Raw genomic sequence first — 18324 nt, 5'->3', positions numbered from 1 at the left:
CTCTCGGGAGATGGGGCCATTGCGATGGTTCTTTGAAGTTCCCAGGCCCAGAAGAGGATCAATCCCAGCCAGGGACGAACGTCTCTTGGGTCCAAAGTTTCTGCCTTCTGTTTGTGCTGGGGCTGCACGTGCCCTTGTTGGCATCAACCCCAGCACAGTGCAGCAGAGCTGCCCCTCTGCACCAGGGCTCTGGGAGCAGAATGAGATGATCAGCTTGCACGCTCTGGGAACTCCCTGTATGGAGCTATCTCCCAAGACAGCATCCTTGCAAGGGGGCTGGGGGTGCTGGCTGTGCAGCAGGATCATCCTCAATGTCAGCCAGTCTGGGGTGTGCTCAGACACCACGGGAGTGAGCAGAGTGTGAATTCCCAGGGCCACAGAGATGGATATTTAGGTCTTTAGGAAGAGCGGGGTGCAGAGGTTGGATCATTATTTTTCCAGCTCATTTCCCTACCTGCTTGTGCCAGTCGTCCCCCACCCCCCAGGGCAGTTGGGTGCGGTCTGGAGAGATCTGTGCTTTGGGTTGTGGAGGAGATTTGGAAGCAGAAGAAACAGTCAGTGCAGTAAAAATAACCCAAGCCCAGCCCCCTGCTGCCAAACCCATCAGCACTTGGTGAAATAAACACTTTTTTAAAAAGCTCTGGTTATTTAAATATTTACACTGTCTGCCTGGCCTACTTTAATTCCATTAACGAGTTTGAGTGTTTTCCTGGCTCTGTGCTGTCCTTGGGCTGGGAATAGGAGACAGGGGCCCTGAGCCCCTCAGCTGCCTGTCTTTGGAAAGCACCAGATGCTGGGAAGGCACATTAGGGTAGCATAAGGATAAGCCAGTTGGGCATGTTAGTGGATTAAGGAGACAGACATTAAAAGCCAATCACGGCTTCTAAATATGAGCGTGAGCTGGAATTAACCCTCCTGCGTCCGGCTTGGCAAGAGGCAGGTGCTGCCTTCAGTTAGATGTGGCTACGCTGTTAGATGTGGTCTCCTAACAGGCTGATGCCTGCACATGAGTAGACCCTGAATCCTGCAGACTTTTGTCTGCAGGGAGGGATGCCTCTGCTGTCCCTGCTCCTGGCCATGGGGCAGCATGGACTAGTGACTCCAGCTGGAAGCCAGCAGCTAGGATTCTTGGGCTCTGCTGCTGGCTCACTCTGTGTCCTATCCGCCCCTCTGCAAACCAGGATAAGCATTTAGCATTACCAGTGTGTGAGGGGGGCTAGTTGATGTTTAGAAAGTGCTTTGCGATCCTGGTATGACAGGCGTTAGGCAGAGTAAAGTGTCCTTGCATTGCATGGTGCCGGGGTGGGAGGGAGGGGTTGTGGGGCCACAATGTACAGCCTGTATTTCAGGGGTATTTCAGCTGCACAGTGTGGTAGAAATGAGCATAAGAGAAGACGTAGCACGATTGTGCGTTGTGGGCGGCAGTGATTCCGCCTCGGAATGACCCCTGTGGAAATAGGTTTTAACATGAGGCCTTAGAATCCCCACAATGTTAAACAGCAAAACTGTCGGGCATCACAGCCTGGATGCCACTTGTGCTCTTGTGCTGCGGGAGGGCACCAGCAGTAATGATGTGTTTGAACCACACCTACCGTTTAAGGGCTTGAGTCTTGGTCTGGGCTGAACACTGGCATGAAGGAGAGGAGAGCAACAAAGATGATAAAATGTTTAGAAAACCTGACCTGTGAGGAAAGGTTAAAAAAACTGGGCATGTTTAGACTTGGGCAGAGAAGCCTGAGGTGGGACCTAATTACAGTCTTCAAACGTGTTAAGGGCTGTTGTAAAGAGGGCAGTGATCAATTGTTCTCCATGTCCACTGAAGGCAGAGCAAGAAATAATGGGCTTAATCTGCAGCAAGGGAGATATAGGTAAGATATTAGGAAAACTTTTCTAACTCTAAGGCTAGTTAAGCTCTGGAGCTGGCTCCCAAGGGAGGTTGTGGAATCCCAATCATTGGAGGTTTTTAAGAACAGGTCAGACAAGCACCTGTCAGGGATGGTCTGGGTTTCCTTGGTCCTGCCTCAGCGCAGGGGAAGGACTAGATGACCTATCAAGGTCCCTTCCAGCCCCACATGTGTATGGTTCTGTGAAAGCCCCAGCCCAGGTGCTTCCCACTTCCCCAGCCAAGCGCTGAACCCAAAATGAAAGGTAGGACAGATTGTCCACCACTGGACTTGCTTCCTTTGCCCCTCTGGCTGACTCAGCATCTTCCCTCCCTGGCATGGGAGGGTGAAAGGCTCAGCCCTGCGGCAGTGGAGGTACCCTACATGCAGCCTCCAGAATAGCTTTCCTCCATTTTGTGCAGCCAAAGTGGTCCTGTGCCAAAATAGCATATGCATCCAACACCAAGCCAGGGCAGGATCCAGAGCCAGTCCTTCCACAGCATTGACGCCTGCTAGAATTGTGGCATTCCTGGTTATAAGGAATTCCTCTTAGAACAAGACCTCAAATGATGTGAATGCCTGCGGACACTGGGCGTGCAGGAAGAGCGGTCTGGCCTTTCCCCCCACGGGGAGGAGGAATCGGCGCCCTGCTCAGGAGGTCGTGGTGGATCTTGCTGGCTTTACTGAAGCTGCTGGGTCTAAAATGAATTGTCTCTTGCTCAGTTCCAGGCCCCCCCGCTGGGATAAAAGCTGTCCCGTCTTCTGCCAGCAGCGTGGTCGTGTCCTGGCTTCCCCCAACTAAGCCGAACGGGATCATCCGGAAGTACACCATCTTCTGCTCCAGCCCCGGGTCCGGACAGCCAGTAAGTAGGACACGAGGGAGCGTGGGTGATTGGGCAGGTGCTTGGCAGTGAGGAATTAACCTTTCCGCTCAGAGGAGACTGCATGCACCCCTGGAGGGCATGCATGAAAACACCCTGGCCCCCCACTCCCGGTATGCACCCGCAGCTTGGGCTGCCTAGCAGCCTGGCACCGGATGTGGTAAACGGGCACACTGGGCTTGCCGTAGGAGGGAGCTGGGAAACTTTCAGCTCAGTGCTCAAGGGGTCAGAAAGCACCTGGGGGCCCCTCAGCTACACGAGCTAATGGGTCAAATGGAAATGCAGGTGGGAAAGCCTAGGTGCCTTCTCACACTCCTAGCTGTCACCCCTTGTTTATTTAACAACCTGCCCCACTAGAGTCAAACCCAGGGCACAAGTCCCTGCCACTCGACCTAAACAAGTAACTGTTAGCAGATAGGAGTAGTGGGCTGTTATCCTCTGCATGGACCATCCCGAGGAAGGGGACATAACGTTTGTCTAGCATTTTGCATGTATTGCCTCTGGCTCATCTGGCCCTATGCATTCCTGATGCTCATAATCTAAAGGCACCTCTTAGCAGTGATAGCAGAAGCCCACTGCCCTGCGTATTAAAGCGAATCAGTTGTTTTTACGATGGATTAGTGTATTTCTTGAGCATTGGTGGATGTTCTGAATGCACCACAGATGGTTTCTGTCTTAGACACCCCTCTACTTGTACATTTATTGCTGTGGTGTCAGTGGTTTATGGGTGTAAACTCAGCACCGGTGTCAGGGATCGCTTGTGCTTTTAAAAAGCAACCAAGTCACAAGATACATTTTAAGATGTCTCCTGTGCGGTCCCCCAGTCAGTGCAGCCTGCAGGCACTGAGCCCCTCCTGGCACAGTTTCTGGATGGGGGGTTTATCTGGGTCCTGGGGAATTCTCCAGAGCGGAGGCAGTCTTTTGTTTGTTCTACTTAGGTGACATCTTCAACAAACAGGTCCTGGTGTCCCATGCAACAGCATTTCTTGTGTTTAGAGCTTGTCAGGAGCCCTTGTCTTCTTGCAGGAAACTTGTGGGCAGAAAGAAAGGGGCCAGCGCACGTGTGCGAGAGAGAGCAAGATAGCGCACACATTTGCGGGGGTGAATGTTAGTCCTCAGTAAGACTGTGAGGCTGAGCGGAGAGCCAGGCACACAGCAGACAAGGGCTGCATCAGCTGCCCATCAGCCCTGACCTGCAGCATCCCCATTATTCCAGAGAACACTGTTCCTCCCTCCCAAGCTCTGCTGGTGCCCCAGAGTCTGGATCCCCAGCAGCCCCTGGTACCCCAGTTCTGACTCTCTGCTCCACAGGCTGCTAATTATTCTGAAATGGGCAGAGCTGAAGGACGCCCTCCCCCTACAGAAATGACTCACCCTCAGCCCCTTCCCCAACGTGAACTCACTTGAATTCCTACTTCTAGAGGTGAGAAGCCCAGACTGTTTGATAGGGCTGCCCTCCCTCTTCCATTGCACAGCTCTCTGGCTGCAGGCCAGGCAGGGAGATGTGCCATGTAGGTGGAGGGAGCTTCTCTTAAACTAGTAGCATCAAGTTGAAAAGGAATAGATCAACTCCAGGAGTCAGAGGGGGAACCTTTAAAGAACTGAGCTGGGATCCCGGATCACTTCTAGTGTAAGGGGAAAACGGAGGAACCTGCCCTGCCACCGTACATCTGCCCTGACATTTCCAAGGAGCCTGGCCCGTGGAAGATTCAGGCTCCTTGCGTCTGGTATCAATTCGCCCCGGGTCTGTGCTACCTGCAGACACTTCCACTTCATCTACCATGCCCGACTCTGTCTAAAACAAGCTGCTTAGTGGATTCATGTTTTATAGATTTTCATGTTCTGTTGTTTACAAACCTCGCTGGAGTAAATATCTGAGCGATGTTCCAGCTGCAGGTGTGTGTCAAGGAGGCCGTGTCAGGCAGCGTGAAAATATCCCACTGAAAGCAAAACAACTCGATACCGCATCTCAGAAATCAGAGGAGATAGCCCAGCTGGTCCCATTGGGTCCATCCTACTGGGTCAGTGCGGGATTGGTTCTCGCTATGTGCAGGCCGTGGGTTTCTCCATCCTCTCTCTCGGGAACTTCCTTAGGGGACACGGTTGTATAAAATTTCCTTTCATAGAATCCTAGAATATCAGGGTTGGAAGGGACCTCAGGAGGTCATCTAGTCCAACCCCCTGTTCAAAGTAGAACTAATCCCCAACTAAATCATTTTTTTTGCTCAGCTTCATCCCCTGTTCCTAGTTACACCCACTCCTCTTCCTCCCAACAGTCAACCCTCTTCAGACAAAGGGAAGCCTGCATAGGAAGTCTCCTAAACTAGACATCCTCCCTGTGGGTTTGTCTACACAGGAAGTTGGTTTGGATTAAGTGTGAGTTTAAAGCAGACTAGCTATTCCTGATTAACGGCTTGTGTGAGCACTCTTATTCTGGAATAAGAGAATCCACACGATGTGAATCGGGAATAACTCCCCAAGTAGACAAGCCCCTGGAGCACTACACAGGAGTATCCCCTGGTGCATAGAGGAGGGGTCTCCTGCACCTTTCAGAAGACCCAGTTTGACTAAGCAGCTGATCTTCGTCTGCCCTACTCTCCGTTAAGGAAGGCGTCACTGTGTGCGCACAGCTCTCGTGTCTCTCCCTACACACCCCTCGCTCTATTTTAGCCAAACTGTGTCCTGGGGATCCACTGCAGCTGGGATTCCCAAAGGAGCCGAGGCAAATTGGTGCCCAAATCCCATACGATTTCAATAGGCGCTGGCTGGGCGCCTGCCTCCCTTGGGAAATCCCAGCCTTAAGCAAATCGTTTGAATTTGGGAGCCTCAAGCCCAGCGCCTAGATGTCAGTGGCCTGGTTTGTCCAGGTGCCGAGCAGCCAGTAGACTCAGGCCGCTGCATCCCATCAGGACCTCAGGCTGCTTTTATACAGGTGCTAGAGTTTAGGTCCTGAGCCCTGGACACTTTGGCCTTGGCTCTTCCCCGCTCTCTCTTTGGGGGCTCCCTCTGCCCCTGAACCGTTATTGTTCTGCTCTGAATCTCCTCGGTTGGTCACTCTCTGGTTCTGGGTGCTCTGCAGTATGGAGGTTCGGGCACAGAGTGGCGATCCCTGCTCCATGATGTACCAGCCCCAGCTTGCCCAGGCTTCAGGCTTTTCTATTGCATTGCAAGCACATGCCCATTTGGGCCCCTTTGGCCCCTCCCAGCACCCAGGCTGTGTCCAGTTGTGGCAGTTGATCTTCTGCCAACTCCTAAGAGAAGGTGAGGGCTCGTGTCCCCATTTCCATGGGGCAGGTGTAGACTGGTTTCTAGACTGATGCCATTTCTACTTTGCTGGGGGAGGGGGAAGGAAAAGCAAAGGATCTAAAACAAAGCAGCTGCTCCTGCTGGAGCGGGATTCACAGCAGCAGGACCCAGAACTGGGTGTTGCTGCTGCATAGAGCAGGGGAGAGGGATTAATTGTCCAGGAAAAAAATATTAATAATAGAGCCAAGTGGTGTGGATGACGGTCGATTTGATTCAGCTCCACACACGGTGCAGGTACTCACACTCCTGTTACAGAGGGGTTTGTGCAAATAAATGTGTGTACAATTTGCATTGGATCATAATCTCACTGTCTGTTTATTACCTTCCACCACCCATCCCACCCCTCGTCCCTGCACGGATTTCAAAAGGGCTAATTTACGAGACATTTCTCTTACCAGCAGCTGACCGAAATTAAAATAAAAATTAAACAGGGTCCCATCCCATCTTCATGAGGGGAGAGGTTGACAGGAGGTCTGCAAACTAGTGCTTATCAAAAGCTCCTTCTCAAATTCATTTCAATATCTGAGCCTCTGGTTTCCAGGGCAACATAATCTTTTCATCAAAGCAACTGGTAAAACCGCTGGGATCCGATATTGTTTTCTTGGCATTATGTCAAAACTGTCATTTGGTTAAAAAATTATGTATACAATGTAATATTTATATCTGTATATCTATATATTGGATAGATTTACATATATCGTAACATATATACATAATATATTATGTGTGTTATGTATGTGTACACACACACACACATACGTAAATATGTGTATACATGATTAAGTCTCTATGGAATGAATTGTGTGTGTGTGTTTATACACATGCACACATAAGTGTTTTTATGTATATGGGTCTGTATGTGTGTGTGTATATATATTTAAACAAACTATCCATCCCATAGACGAGAAAATTAATTGTTGAATTCCCTCTCCCTCACGGCCCATCCCTTCCCCTGTGAGGGGCACACCAGACAGACGCCATGTTGATGATGGGCGGGGTGGATGGCTCCGGGTTGTTTGACAGTTGGGAGAGCAGCGTTTCCATGTCCCTAAGGTGGCGTGGTGATGAGGGGCAATGGCACTGGGAGGTGCCTTCTAGCCCAGCTTGGCACTCAGCCCCCTCTGGTTTCAGGAAGTCTGTGCCAGTCTGTAGTGGGGCTGCTGCCCCACTCCTGGAGAACAGGGGGTTAAAAGCAGCCAAGCTAGGCTGATTGGGGAGGCAGCCACAGCTGGGGCCAGCCCAGTCAGGCCACAGCTGGCCCTGATAAGAGGGCTGTGGGCCAGGAGCTGGAGGAGTCTCTCTCTAGCCCTGGAGTGGGCAGGGCTGGCTGCCTGGGAACAAGGTACTGAAGCAGAGCACTGTTGGGGAAAAGGGCAAGGGAGCTGGGGAGCTCCAGCCTGGTAAAAACCCCAGGCTGAGGCCTTGGTGAAGGCCTACAGCGGTACTGGGGCTGCAGAGATACAGCCTGGGAATAGGCAAAGGCAGCAGGTCCTAACCCCTTGCCAACGATGAATGGCCATTACAGACTGCAGTCTGCCCCAGCGAGCAGGGGCTAGATAACGACTGACAGTAGCCACTGAGGCAAGGTGGGTTTAGAGGGTCGGGGGTTGCCCTGGAAGGGGAGACCCAGAGCATGGGGGTACTGTTGGGGCAGAACCCCGAGGTAAAGGGCACCGGGTTCCGGGAGGGACACGGGGCCAGTGGCAGGCGAGACACCAGCCTGCAGAGGGTGCTCCAGAGCTGGAGTTGAGCTAATTCCCAAGACGACCAGCAGGAGGCACTGCGCTGGTGAGTCTTTGCTCCGTTACACAGTCCCTGTTCATTAGGGGGCTTTTCTGGAGCAGGTTCACTGCTCCAGAGTCAATGGCTTTCGTATCCATTGCACGTGGTCGTGTGTGTGTGTGTGCCCCGCCCTCATCTGGCTCACCCACAAATGGGAGAAACGTCCCTAGCGATGTAAAAGCCAGAGATTCTCGTTTAGCTCCAGTGTCAGCGGCATGTAGTTTTTGTGAAGCGGAGGGCCTGAGTGTTAGTGCCTGGGGGTTCATTGGTGACCAAGACTAACATTGCATGTGGCCATAGATCTCTTAGAGCCTCTGCACGCCGGATTTCCTGTGAGGTCTCCCTGTTATCACTGCTGGGAGCAGCGGCTGTAACGCGCTGGTTGCATTGTCTGAGCACAGGATAACAGCCACTGCATTCCATGAGGCTCCTCATCAAGGATCTCTGTTACCCCTAGTCCAGCCATAGTTTGTCACCCTTCTGGTGGCTCATGCATCCTTAATGCCAGGGGCTGCCTACAAAAGTGATTCTGCTCTTCTCCGAGCCCTCCCTGAGGGAAGAATTGGAGAGGGAGACAGTGTGGCCCGGTAGATAAGGCACTGCTCTGGGAGTCAAGAGCCTTGCTGTCGAATACCAGCTCTGTCACTGTGTTCATCCCGCTCCCACCCTTGGTCTGTCTTGTCTATTTAGACTATAAGCTCTTCGGGGCAGTGATTCCCTCTTACTCTACAGCACCTAGCCCAGTGGGCCCCTGATCTCGGTCGGAGCTGCTCGGTGCACCATAGTACTGCTACTCGTAACGAGAGCAACTCCCCATCTCTTATCTCCTCCTCCCTTCCCGCAAGATCAGGAATGCCTCTTGCCCCAGATTGTCCTCCGTTCTTTAGTGCCCTCAATTCCTGGAAGTTGCTGCTACCAAACGGTTCTCTGGTGTGCAACAGCGAGTCCTGTGGTTGCTATGTTGCTCTGCTGATTTCCTTTCCAACGGTCTGTTGCGTGGGAGAGAACAAGTGGAAACCTGGCTTGGCACTGAGTTTTTCTTCTCTGGTCTGTTGGATGTCCCAAGGGCACGGGAGCAGGGCTAGTCCTAAATGCGAATGAGGCAGTTATGGTTGCACTGGGGCAGCTTGTTATGTGAGTGGAGTGGGTTTAGGGGTGGGGTGATTTTATGCATTTATTTATTGGAAATAAACCTGTCTCTGGGCTCCAGCATTTTTGCATGCTCTGCAGAGAGGTGAGCGAGGAAGGGCCCTGTGCAGTACAGCCAGTGGGAGGGAGACGAAGAATTGAGCGTGGGAGGTGTGGGGAGCCATTACATGGGGTCAGTATTTTTTATATTGAATTTTGCACTGGATGAGGCGAAAGTTTTGTTGCATGTTTCACACTGAGCAGCCACAAAGCAAATTGTTGGGGGGTTTTTCATCGGGCCATCATGGGCTCCTGCCCTCCCAGCCTGCCCTGCTCCTGCTGTAGATCAGCAGGAGGGATCGTGGACCCTCGGAAGTGCGATATCGCTGGAACACATCACACCGATGCCGCCATCTGTTCCTGAACCTCGGAACTGGGCTCCCTGGAGAAATGACGACACCAGCCAGTTTACACTGGCATTGAGAAATGCCAAACGACGCTGAATTAGCTTTCAGAAACTAGAGCCAAGCAAACCAACACAGAGAGAGCGAGCTGCTCTGAGTGTACCTGGCCTCTCCAGTGATTGTGAGGGCGGGGGGTGGCTCTCTCATCTCTACCCTTCTACCTCCTCGGGCTGATGGATCCTCGGCAGAGGAAAGGGATGTGGGGGCGGGGAAGATTGATGGGGGGTTGCAGATTTTGCTAGCTTCCCTTTACATACCAGCGAGAGGCCTGGTGTGTTTCCAGAGCTCGACCACACCCACCTTCCCGTGTCTCTCCTGCCTGCCTGCTATAATCCTCCCTCCTTGGGGACATACGCAGACAACAGGGAGAGGCGCTGGGCCACTGAACGTTGACTTTTATTGGAAGTCCCCAGGAGCAGCTGCTGCTGCCCTGCTCCCATACAAACTGCGCTCTGTGCTCCCAGCCCATCAGAGCTCAAGGTAAGGGGAACACCTGTGAGGGCAGCGCCCCCAGCCCCTGCAGCTGTGCTGTTAACTGAACTACAGGGTGGTTTGGGTGCGTCCTGGAGCTGGAGAAGCAAGTGTTGCTATCCCCGGGTTGTTCAGAGGAGATACAAAGGCAGGGATTTGGGGCTGTCCCTTACATGGGACATTAGCCAGGAGTTGTTAATGTTAGAGATGGCATAGACTAGGGCAGGGGCAGGGGCAGGGACTGTCTCTTTATTCCCTGTGAGTACAGCGCCTAGCACAATGGGGTCATGGGCCATTTGCTATGATAATTCAGGTAATAAATCAGTGTTCTGCATAGCAAGGCCCGCGAGCCAGTGGCGGCTCCCATCGACCCTAAGTGCGCTAAATTCCCTCTAAGCTGCGCGGCCGCGCAGCTGGCTATAACTAGCCGTGCAGCAGCTCTAAAGGGCCACACAGCAGGGACCTGGAGAGGAGAGAGGTGGGGGCTGGGCAGGAACTGGGGAGGGGAGCAAGTTGGGGCTTGCAGGGCTGCTGTGGGCCTCTCCCCCGGCCTGGAGCTCCCTGCTGCCAGCAAGGGGGAGAGAGGCCCCTTCCCCGGAACTAGCTGCTGCCGGCAGGGAGAGGGCTGGGGGGAGTCCTCTGGCCCCAGCCCCTGGGCAGCCTGCCTGTACCCCAAACTCCTCATCCCTGGACCCACCCCAGAGTCCTCCTCCCTCCCCCACCACATCTCAACCCTCTGCCCCAGCCCTGAGCCCCCTCCTGAACCCCTCATCCCTGGCCCCACCCCACATCCCAACCCTCTGCCCCAGCCCTGAGCCCCTCCCACACCCCAAACCCCTCTGCCCCAGCCAGAGCCCTTCCCCCCACATCCCAACCCTCTGCCCCAGCCCTGAGCCCCCTCCTGAACCCCTCACCCCCGCATCCCAACCCTCTGCCCCAGCCCTGAGCCCCTCCCAGACCCCTCACCCCCAGCCAGAGCCCTTTCCCCTTCCCCCCCTACATCCCAACCCTCTGCCCCAGCCCTGAGCCCCTCCCACACCCCAGACCCCTCACCCCCAGCCAGAGCCCTCCCCACTTTCCCCTTCCCCCCACATCCCAACCCTCTCCCCCAGCCCTGAGCCCCTCACACACCCCAAACCCCTCTGCCCCAGCTCCACCCTAGAGCCCTCACCCCCAGCCAGAGCCCTGACCCCCACACCCCACCCTCTGCCCTACCCTGGGCCACCTCCCACACTCCGAACCCCTCGGCCCCATACGGCTCTCACATTGAAGGTTTTTTCCCCAAAGTGGCCCCCCCCTTCAAAGATAGTGAAGAGCACTGTAGTAAATAATAACACATAACAATTTGCTTAATCTAGATAAAAATACCCAAAATGCTGGGGCTTCCACCACTTCTCTGGGAAACTTCCCTGGCAAATAGCCCTGCCTGGAGTGCCTGCCTGCCCACTCCCTAAATGTAGGTGTGTTACAGGTTGTCCCTCTGTGCCCGATCTCTGTGGGTTGGTCCGCCCCAGCAGTGGAGTCTGTGCTCATTAGCAAAAGCTCCAGTGTTTATCTCTGCGGGTCCCTGTCTGATCGTTGGGGTCACCCGAGATGGTGGCCTCACACAAGGATAATCTGGGGTGGTCCCTAAAAGCCAGGACTTGTCCGAGCAGGGGTTAGGTTGCCTAGACTGTTGCTATGACTAGTATGGACGTACTGGGGGGGGGGGGGGGGGAGAGGACGGAGGGGGCGGGGTTGGTGGCTGCATCAAAGCCTGGGCAGGAAGAGGTGCATGAAAGGGTGTTCACCTTGTCCTGGTTAACCAGCTGCGTCCCCTCCTTCTCCCCGCCAGGCCCCCAGCGAGTATGAAACCAGCCCCGAGCAACTCTTCTACCGCATCGCCCACCTCAACCGCGGGCAGCAGTACATGCTGTGGGTGGCGGCCGTGACCTCGGCGGGACGTGGCAACATCAGTGAAAAGGTCACCATTGAGCCTGCTGGGAAAGGTGCGGCAGGGCCTGTGGGGTGGGGTGGGCAGATGGGGTGGGGCAGGGGGGCAGTGGGGCTGATTGGAGGGGAGCTGGGTCTCTCTCTGGGTAACCGAGTCCTGGGGGGAGGGGCAAGGTCACCTGGCATTTAGATTGGGCTCAGTGTAGAGGCTGGGGGGCCCACTGCACACTCTGGATCCAGGCTCGGGTTTGACACGTGCCCTGGTGCTGGCTCTGGTCAGCGCCTCGTCTCCAGGACTCGCCGTAGCCAGCACCTCGCGTTGCGCTGGCTACTCCGTCTGCCCGATGGCTTGGAGCAGGTTCTGCGGCATCGACAAAGGTGGTGAATCTCAGCCCCTGGTGCAGCAGGGTGGGGTCTGCACTGGTGGGATAGGCAGGCTCTGTGTGCGTGGCTCGTCCGGCCAGACTGACGTTCCCTTCCCCCCACAGCCCCAGCCAAGATCATTTCCTTCGGCGGCACCGTCACCACGCCGTGGATGAAGGACGTGAGGCTGCCATGCAATTCGGTTGGGGAGCCGGCCCCTGCCATTAAATGGACCAAGGACAGGTAACTAAAGCCTACCTTTTCCCCACCGTGCAGCCTCTCGGGAGGAGCCCTGATCCTGTGGCAGGGAGGTGGCAAAAGGGAAAAGCTCCAGAGGTCCTTGTTCCTGGAGGAGCTGACCTTTTGCTTGGGGGCGCTGCCCGGCCGTTGGCCTGTGGAATGGAAGAGCGGCCAGGCAGCGGTACATGCCATCTGGGCAGCACGCTCCGGAGCCCATCTAAGCGCTGGGAGCTGCTTGCTGCTGGGAGGCGCGAGCAGGGATTTATGCTAATGAGCTGCTGGCATTTCTTGTTCCTTGCAGTGAGGATTCTGCCATCCCGGTGGCAGTGGATGGGCACCGGCTGATCCAGGCCAACGGCACACTGGTCCTGCGCTCGGTGAAAGCAGAGGATTCTGGGTATTACACCTGCACCGCCACCAACACCTGGGGCTTTGATACCATCATCATCAACCTGCTGGTGCAAGGTAAGGGCTGTGCCAGCCTGGCGTGCTCGGCCCTGCTCTGCCTTTGCCCATCCTTACAAATCTGCTTGTTGCTGGAAATGGCTGGACAGAGATTTTCTGCAGCCGCATCTCGGCCACTGGGGTTGTTCATTCAGCTCATCAGAGCTTGGAATTAGTTGTTGGAGCTCTGTGATTGGCCACTTAAGTCACATGCAGTTGTTTCAGTTCCCCGATGGGGCAGCCTTCCCTTTTATATAAACTAATGTTGCCTGAAGCCAATCGCACTTTGTCATGAGTCAAGTTTTGTTGTACAATTAAATGAGTTTTGTCCGTGGGCCTGAGAATTGCTTTCCACAAGCCCATCCGAACACCGCTTCGCCCAGTGAAAGTGCTCACACCATCAATGTACCGATTGGACTGGTTCTGGTCTCTCATAGCCTGGTGTGTCCATCCAGCCGAGCCCCCCTGGAGTCTATGGAATTACATCAGTGTGATGCCTCTGTGAGAGCAGAAGCAGCTCAGTGTCTGAGTCCCAGGCGTTTCCTTCCCTGTGTTGATGCAAATGAAGCCATGAAGTTGTGCGCACTGAGAGGGTGGGGTCTGGTTGACCTGTTGCTAGTGATGCTGTTATTACACTTTGCTTTTCACTCATTCTGGAGCAGGGAGGTGAGACGGGATTGTTTTGTTTTCTGTTCCAGGACCATCTTGCTCTCCGCTCTTGTGCCTTAAACCAAGGCTGTTGTTTGGGTTGCCAGGGGATGTTTGAAACATTGAATTAAAAAAACTCCCATGCAAAAATTTCCCTCCATGTTCGGTTTTGCTGAACGCCTTGTAAACTGCCTCCAAATTCTGAACCTCAAAGATCCAACCATTAGATTTTTTCTCCACACTGTGATGAAGCTGGGAAGCTCCATGTCTCTTCCCAACAGGATGAAAGGATAGAGGGCCATCCCTGGGCACATGGGGCTCAGTGCACAAAGGTGTCCGTGGGCACGGGACTTCTATTTGAAATTAACCCTATAAAGGTGCAGATGTCGGGCTCTGGTTCCAGTGTGAAATGCGCTCAGTGACTTTGTGCTGTTTGTTTGATCTAGTTCCCCCGGACCAGCCGCGCTTGACTGTATCTAAAACCTCCGCTTCATCCATCACGTTGGCCTGGATTCCTGGGGACAACGGCGGCAGCTCCATCAGAGGTGAGGCAGGGAAGGGCAAGGGACTGGAGAGCGTCAGGAGCTCTGTGTGGCTGGACAGCTGTAGGGTTGTGATATTGAGTGTCAGGGTTTAGGGTGCTGAGATTCCCTCTTTAAGCGGGGCTTCTGCTCTGCATGGCTTGTGCTCCACAGCCACGGCCAAGGGAGGAGAGGAAGTGGCATAAATTCTGGGGATTCTGCATGCCCAACTCAGGAAGGGGCTGGGGAGATGGCAGATTCTGTGTCTGAGCTTGATATTGCTAAGTTTTCTGGGAGGGGCTGGGGGTGGACTGCCATGTGTGAGCAGCTGGGTCTGCTTCGCCACTGGGGCTGCAAAGCCAGATGGAGGCACATGGTCTCAAAGAGGGAAGGGCTAGTGGCTTTGGAGCTCCGGATGCTAGCACATTAGGGCTTAGCTTCTGGAGATCCGGATTGGCCTTCTGAGGATTAATGATGAGTCTGTTACGGAAGGTGCAATGGCGTGCGTCCTTGTTTCAAAGGAGACCCTTGCGTGGCTCCCATGGTGGTCAGGATCAGAGTCAGGGTCTCCTGGTTCTACAGCCAACTTCAGGAGGTGAATGTAGTCTAGTGGTTAGAGCAGGGGAATGGCGAGTCCTGGCTCTGAGAAGGAATGTCAGTCTATGGCTTAGGGCTAAGAACTGGGAGCCAGGAGGACTCCTGGCTTTTACTTCCATCTTTGCCACTGACCTGCTAAATTATTTAGTCTGCGTGCCTCACTTTCCCCGTCTGTAAGGGTGACGCTTCCCAACCTTGCAGGGGGGCTGCAAGTCTCAATTAAATAGCTTGTGAAGTGTTTTTACAAGATCCTGGGACTGAAGCGGCTTGCAAAAGCCAAGCCGCTAATTGCTATTTCTGGCTGCCTGGGGGATCTCTTGTAGCTGCCTGGCGTCTACGAAGCTTGGACCCTGAGTGACTAGGGCTCATCTCCTACCTGCATCTCCCCTTCCCAGCAGATCTTGGACGGCTAGAGAGCTCTAGGAATTTCCTGGCTTTCCGAAGCCTCCTTTCTGCTCGGATTCATCTAGTGAATTATATGTTGAAACAGCTGCAGACTGGGGGTGGGGGGGGAATGGAAACCTCACTTACAATTAATTAAAAGCATGAAAGTAATTACAAGCAAATCTCCCCAGCCAGCAGCCTTTCACTTCAATGGACTCTGTTGATAAATTTGGTTATAATTGGATTAGAAATATTAAAAACATGCTGCATATAAAAAATCAATAAATAACTAAAGGCCGGGCGAATCGTGGCGTGAGCCTTCAGAACGGGAGTGCGCCGCTTCTCCTGGGCTCTTCCTTCTGCAAAACTCCTTGGTGTTGGCTTTGCAGGGGGAGACAGCGCCACCTGATGGGGCTGGTCTGGAAATGGCAGGACGGAAGTCGTGTGTGGAATGGGTGTTGGGGGAAAGCAGTGGCAGGGTCCGCGTGAGCAGTGACAGGTTGTGCTGAAGGCCAATGCTGGACAGAATCGGGCACCCTCATGCTGGGGAAGAGGCGCGAGTATTTCCTGGGGTTCTGCTCGGTGTGGGGTTCGCTCCCCTGAGGTTCTGGGAGCAGAAGACCCAAAACTCAGTCAAAGCCACTGAGATGTGCTTGGTTTTATGACTTAGAGCCACATGCTGCTGCAAATGGGATGGGGTTTTTACCCCAAGCTCTGAACTGGTCCTGGATCGGGTCAGGGGGCTGGCCCTGGCTCTCTCGATCCATGAACCTTCCCCAATACTGGCTGAGCTTTGAGTTTGTGGTGAAATGTGTAACTAGGCCAGTTCGTTTGGGATAGGGCTTCCCTGGGTGCATGCATGTTAATAACAACACTCTGCCTCTGCCCTACGTGCCAGGTCTCTGGGCCCTGCCAATGCGAATGGATCCAGCTGCACACCCACGCCGAGAGGTAGCTCAGCATTACTGCCCCATTATCCTGAGGGGGAAACCAAGGTGCAGAAAGGGAAAGTGACTGGCTCAAAGTCACAGACATGGTCAGTAGCAAAGCTGGTAACAGAACCCAGATCTCCATGCTGCTGGGAGGCAGTGCAGTCTTGTGCATAGAGCCTGGACTGCCACCTGGAGTCATGGGTTCTGCTCCCATCTGCTAACGACCTGATGGGTGACCTTATGCAAGTTTCTGCCCCTCTCCGTGCCTCAGTTTCCCCTCCCACCATGTGACTGTCTTGTCTGTTTAGATTGTAGGTTCTTTAAGGCACGGATGGTCTCTTATTGTGTGTCTGGCTGGGCAGCGCAATGAAGCTGCAGTTTTGACGTCTAGATGCTATGGTAATACCGTGTCTTTTAACAAGACCATCTTTCCCTCTCTTGCACAGTTCCACCTGGGTTGCCATTGAGTTTGTGTGGGTCTGTCTGTAGTAAAACAAACGCACTTACCTGTACGTCAGTCTTGAGATCAAATATTGTCGGACAGTCAAATCACACAGGCGTCTGAGAGCGTCCAATTGAACATTACTACCTTCATTTGAATAGTCATTCATTCAACTCCTGACGCACATTTGCACAAACGTGGGCCTCTCTTCCTGTTCTATTTTTGTTTAAGAATGAGCGAAAGTAAATGCAAAAATAAATAAACCTGTCAGTGCAACACGGAGGTTGAGATTTGCATATATAAAAAGTCAAGACATTCCGAGTTATGATTCCCACGGCAACAGTAAGTCATCCTCATTACACGCAGACATTGGCAGGAACCCCATGCTCGTGATGCGTCCGGTACACCTGCTGCCACCTTTGACTTGCCTCACTCTTTTGAGTGTCTAATAACAATTGTAACTGGGTACTGTGTTTAGTGGAGATGAGCGTGTGCGTGTGTGTATTACATGTATTGGTCCTATATAGGATCGTTCAGCTATAAATCCAACACCTTAGATCACTGTGAAAACATCTGTGACGTCAAGCACAGTCCTGTATTACCTGGCACAGCAAACCTTCCTTTGTCCATAGGTTCTCTCATCATTTCCTAAGCAGGGAATCCAATAGCCACATGCTAGATTCCCATGAGAGAGAGCTGCAGTAGCTATGCACGCAGTTCATTGAGCCCTAGGAATTTGCAGTCCATCCTGGGAGTTACAGGTTTTCCTCATTAAGATACTTGGCTAGGCTGATTGGGGAAGCAGCCACACCTGGGGCCATGCCAATCAGGGCCCAGCTGGCCCTGATCAAAGGGCTGTGGGGCCCGGAGGCAGAGGAGTCTCTCTCTAGCTCTGGAGAGAGAAGGACCTGGCTGCAGGGTACCTGAGGCAGAGCAGTGCTGGGGAAAAGGGCAAGAGGAGCTGGGGAGCCCCAGCTTGGTAACTCCCCAGGCTGAGGCCTTGTGCAAGGCCTAAGGAAGGTACTGGGGCTGCAGAGGGACAACCTGGGAATTGGTCCAACCCCCTTGCCGATGATGAGTGGCCATGACAGATGGCAGTCTGCCCCAGGGAGCGGGGGCTAGATGATGACTGGCAGTAGCCACTGAGGCGAGGTGGGTTTAGAGGGTTGGGGGGGTTCCCTGGGAGGGGAGACCCAGAGAGTGGGGGTACAGCTGGGGCAGAACCCTGAGGTAAAGGGGCACCAGCCTGAGGCAGGCAAGCCACCGGCCAGCGGAGGGTGCTCTGAAGCTGGAAAAGAGCTAATTCTAAGACAACCAGCAGGAGGCGCTGCGCCGGTGAGTCTTTGCTTCGCTACAGCACCCCACATAATGGTGACCAAGCTGAATGTAGTCCCTAAACCAATGACTCCTGCACACGCAGACTGTTATCAGAGGATGCAGAAATAAGAGCACCCACTCAGACACTTTGCAAACCGAGCCTGGAGGTTTCTCTGCACCACATCTTAAAATCTGCAGGGACTGGCAGACATTTAGCGTTCAGTGCAGTGCAGACTGTTGGAGGAGAGAACGACACTGTGCTCTCTCTTAGGGACTTGTGTTAATCTCGTTTTGTAGTTCTCCAACTCTGAAACAAGTCCTTCAGACTGGGCATGTCTGTGTGTAAACAGACTCATAACACAGGGCTTGTGTGCACAGGACACTCTGTTCTAAGCCAGGGGTTACGCTGGCCCAAGCTGTAACAGTGTCATTCTTCCACTATAGCTATACGGGTCAATTTCTCTGTGTAGACAAGCCTACCCTTAAAGCAGCAGCAGTGTGTGTGTGTGTGTGTGTGTGTGTGTGTTACGCAAGGTTCCCAAACAAATGACTTGCTGATACACCTATGGAAGTGAGGCCTTTGAGCCTT

General features: G+C 53.6%; 1 protein-coding gene across 1 annotated transcript in view; it reads left to right on the top strand.

Annotated features, from left to right (window-relative positions):
- Positions 1–18324, top strand: part of DSCAML1 (DS cell adhesion molecule like 1) — a 329429-nt gene that overhangs the window by 286183 nt on the left and 24922 nt on the right. The window contains exons 20-24 of the mRNA XM_065416989.1: positions 2607–2746; positions 11750–11903; positions 12336–12453; positions 12752–12915; positions 13989–14087. Coding sequence (XP_065273061.1) covers positions 2607–2746; positions 11750–11903; positions 12336–12453; positions 12752–12915; positions 13989–14087 — 675 coding nt within the window. The remainder of the gene's footprint in view (positions 1–2606; positions 2747–11749; positions 11904–12335; positions 12454–12751; positions 12916–13988; positions 14088–18324) is intronic.

Source organism: Emys orbicularis, chromosome 15 (assembly GCF_028017835.1).
Source record: "Emys orbicularis isolate rEmyOrb1 chromosome 15, rEmyOrb1.hap1, whole genome shotgun sequence".
NCBI classification, from domain to species: Eukaryota; Metazoa; Chordata; order Testudines; family Emydidae; genus Emys; species Emys orbicularis.
This window is presented reverse-complemented; position numbering and strand designations above follow the sequence as displayed.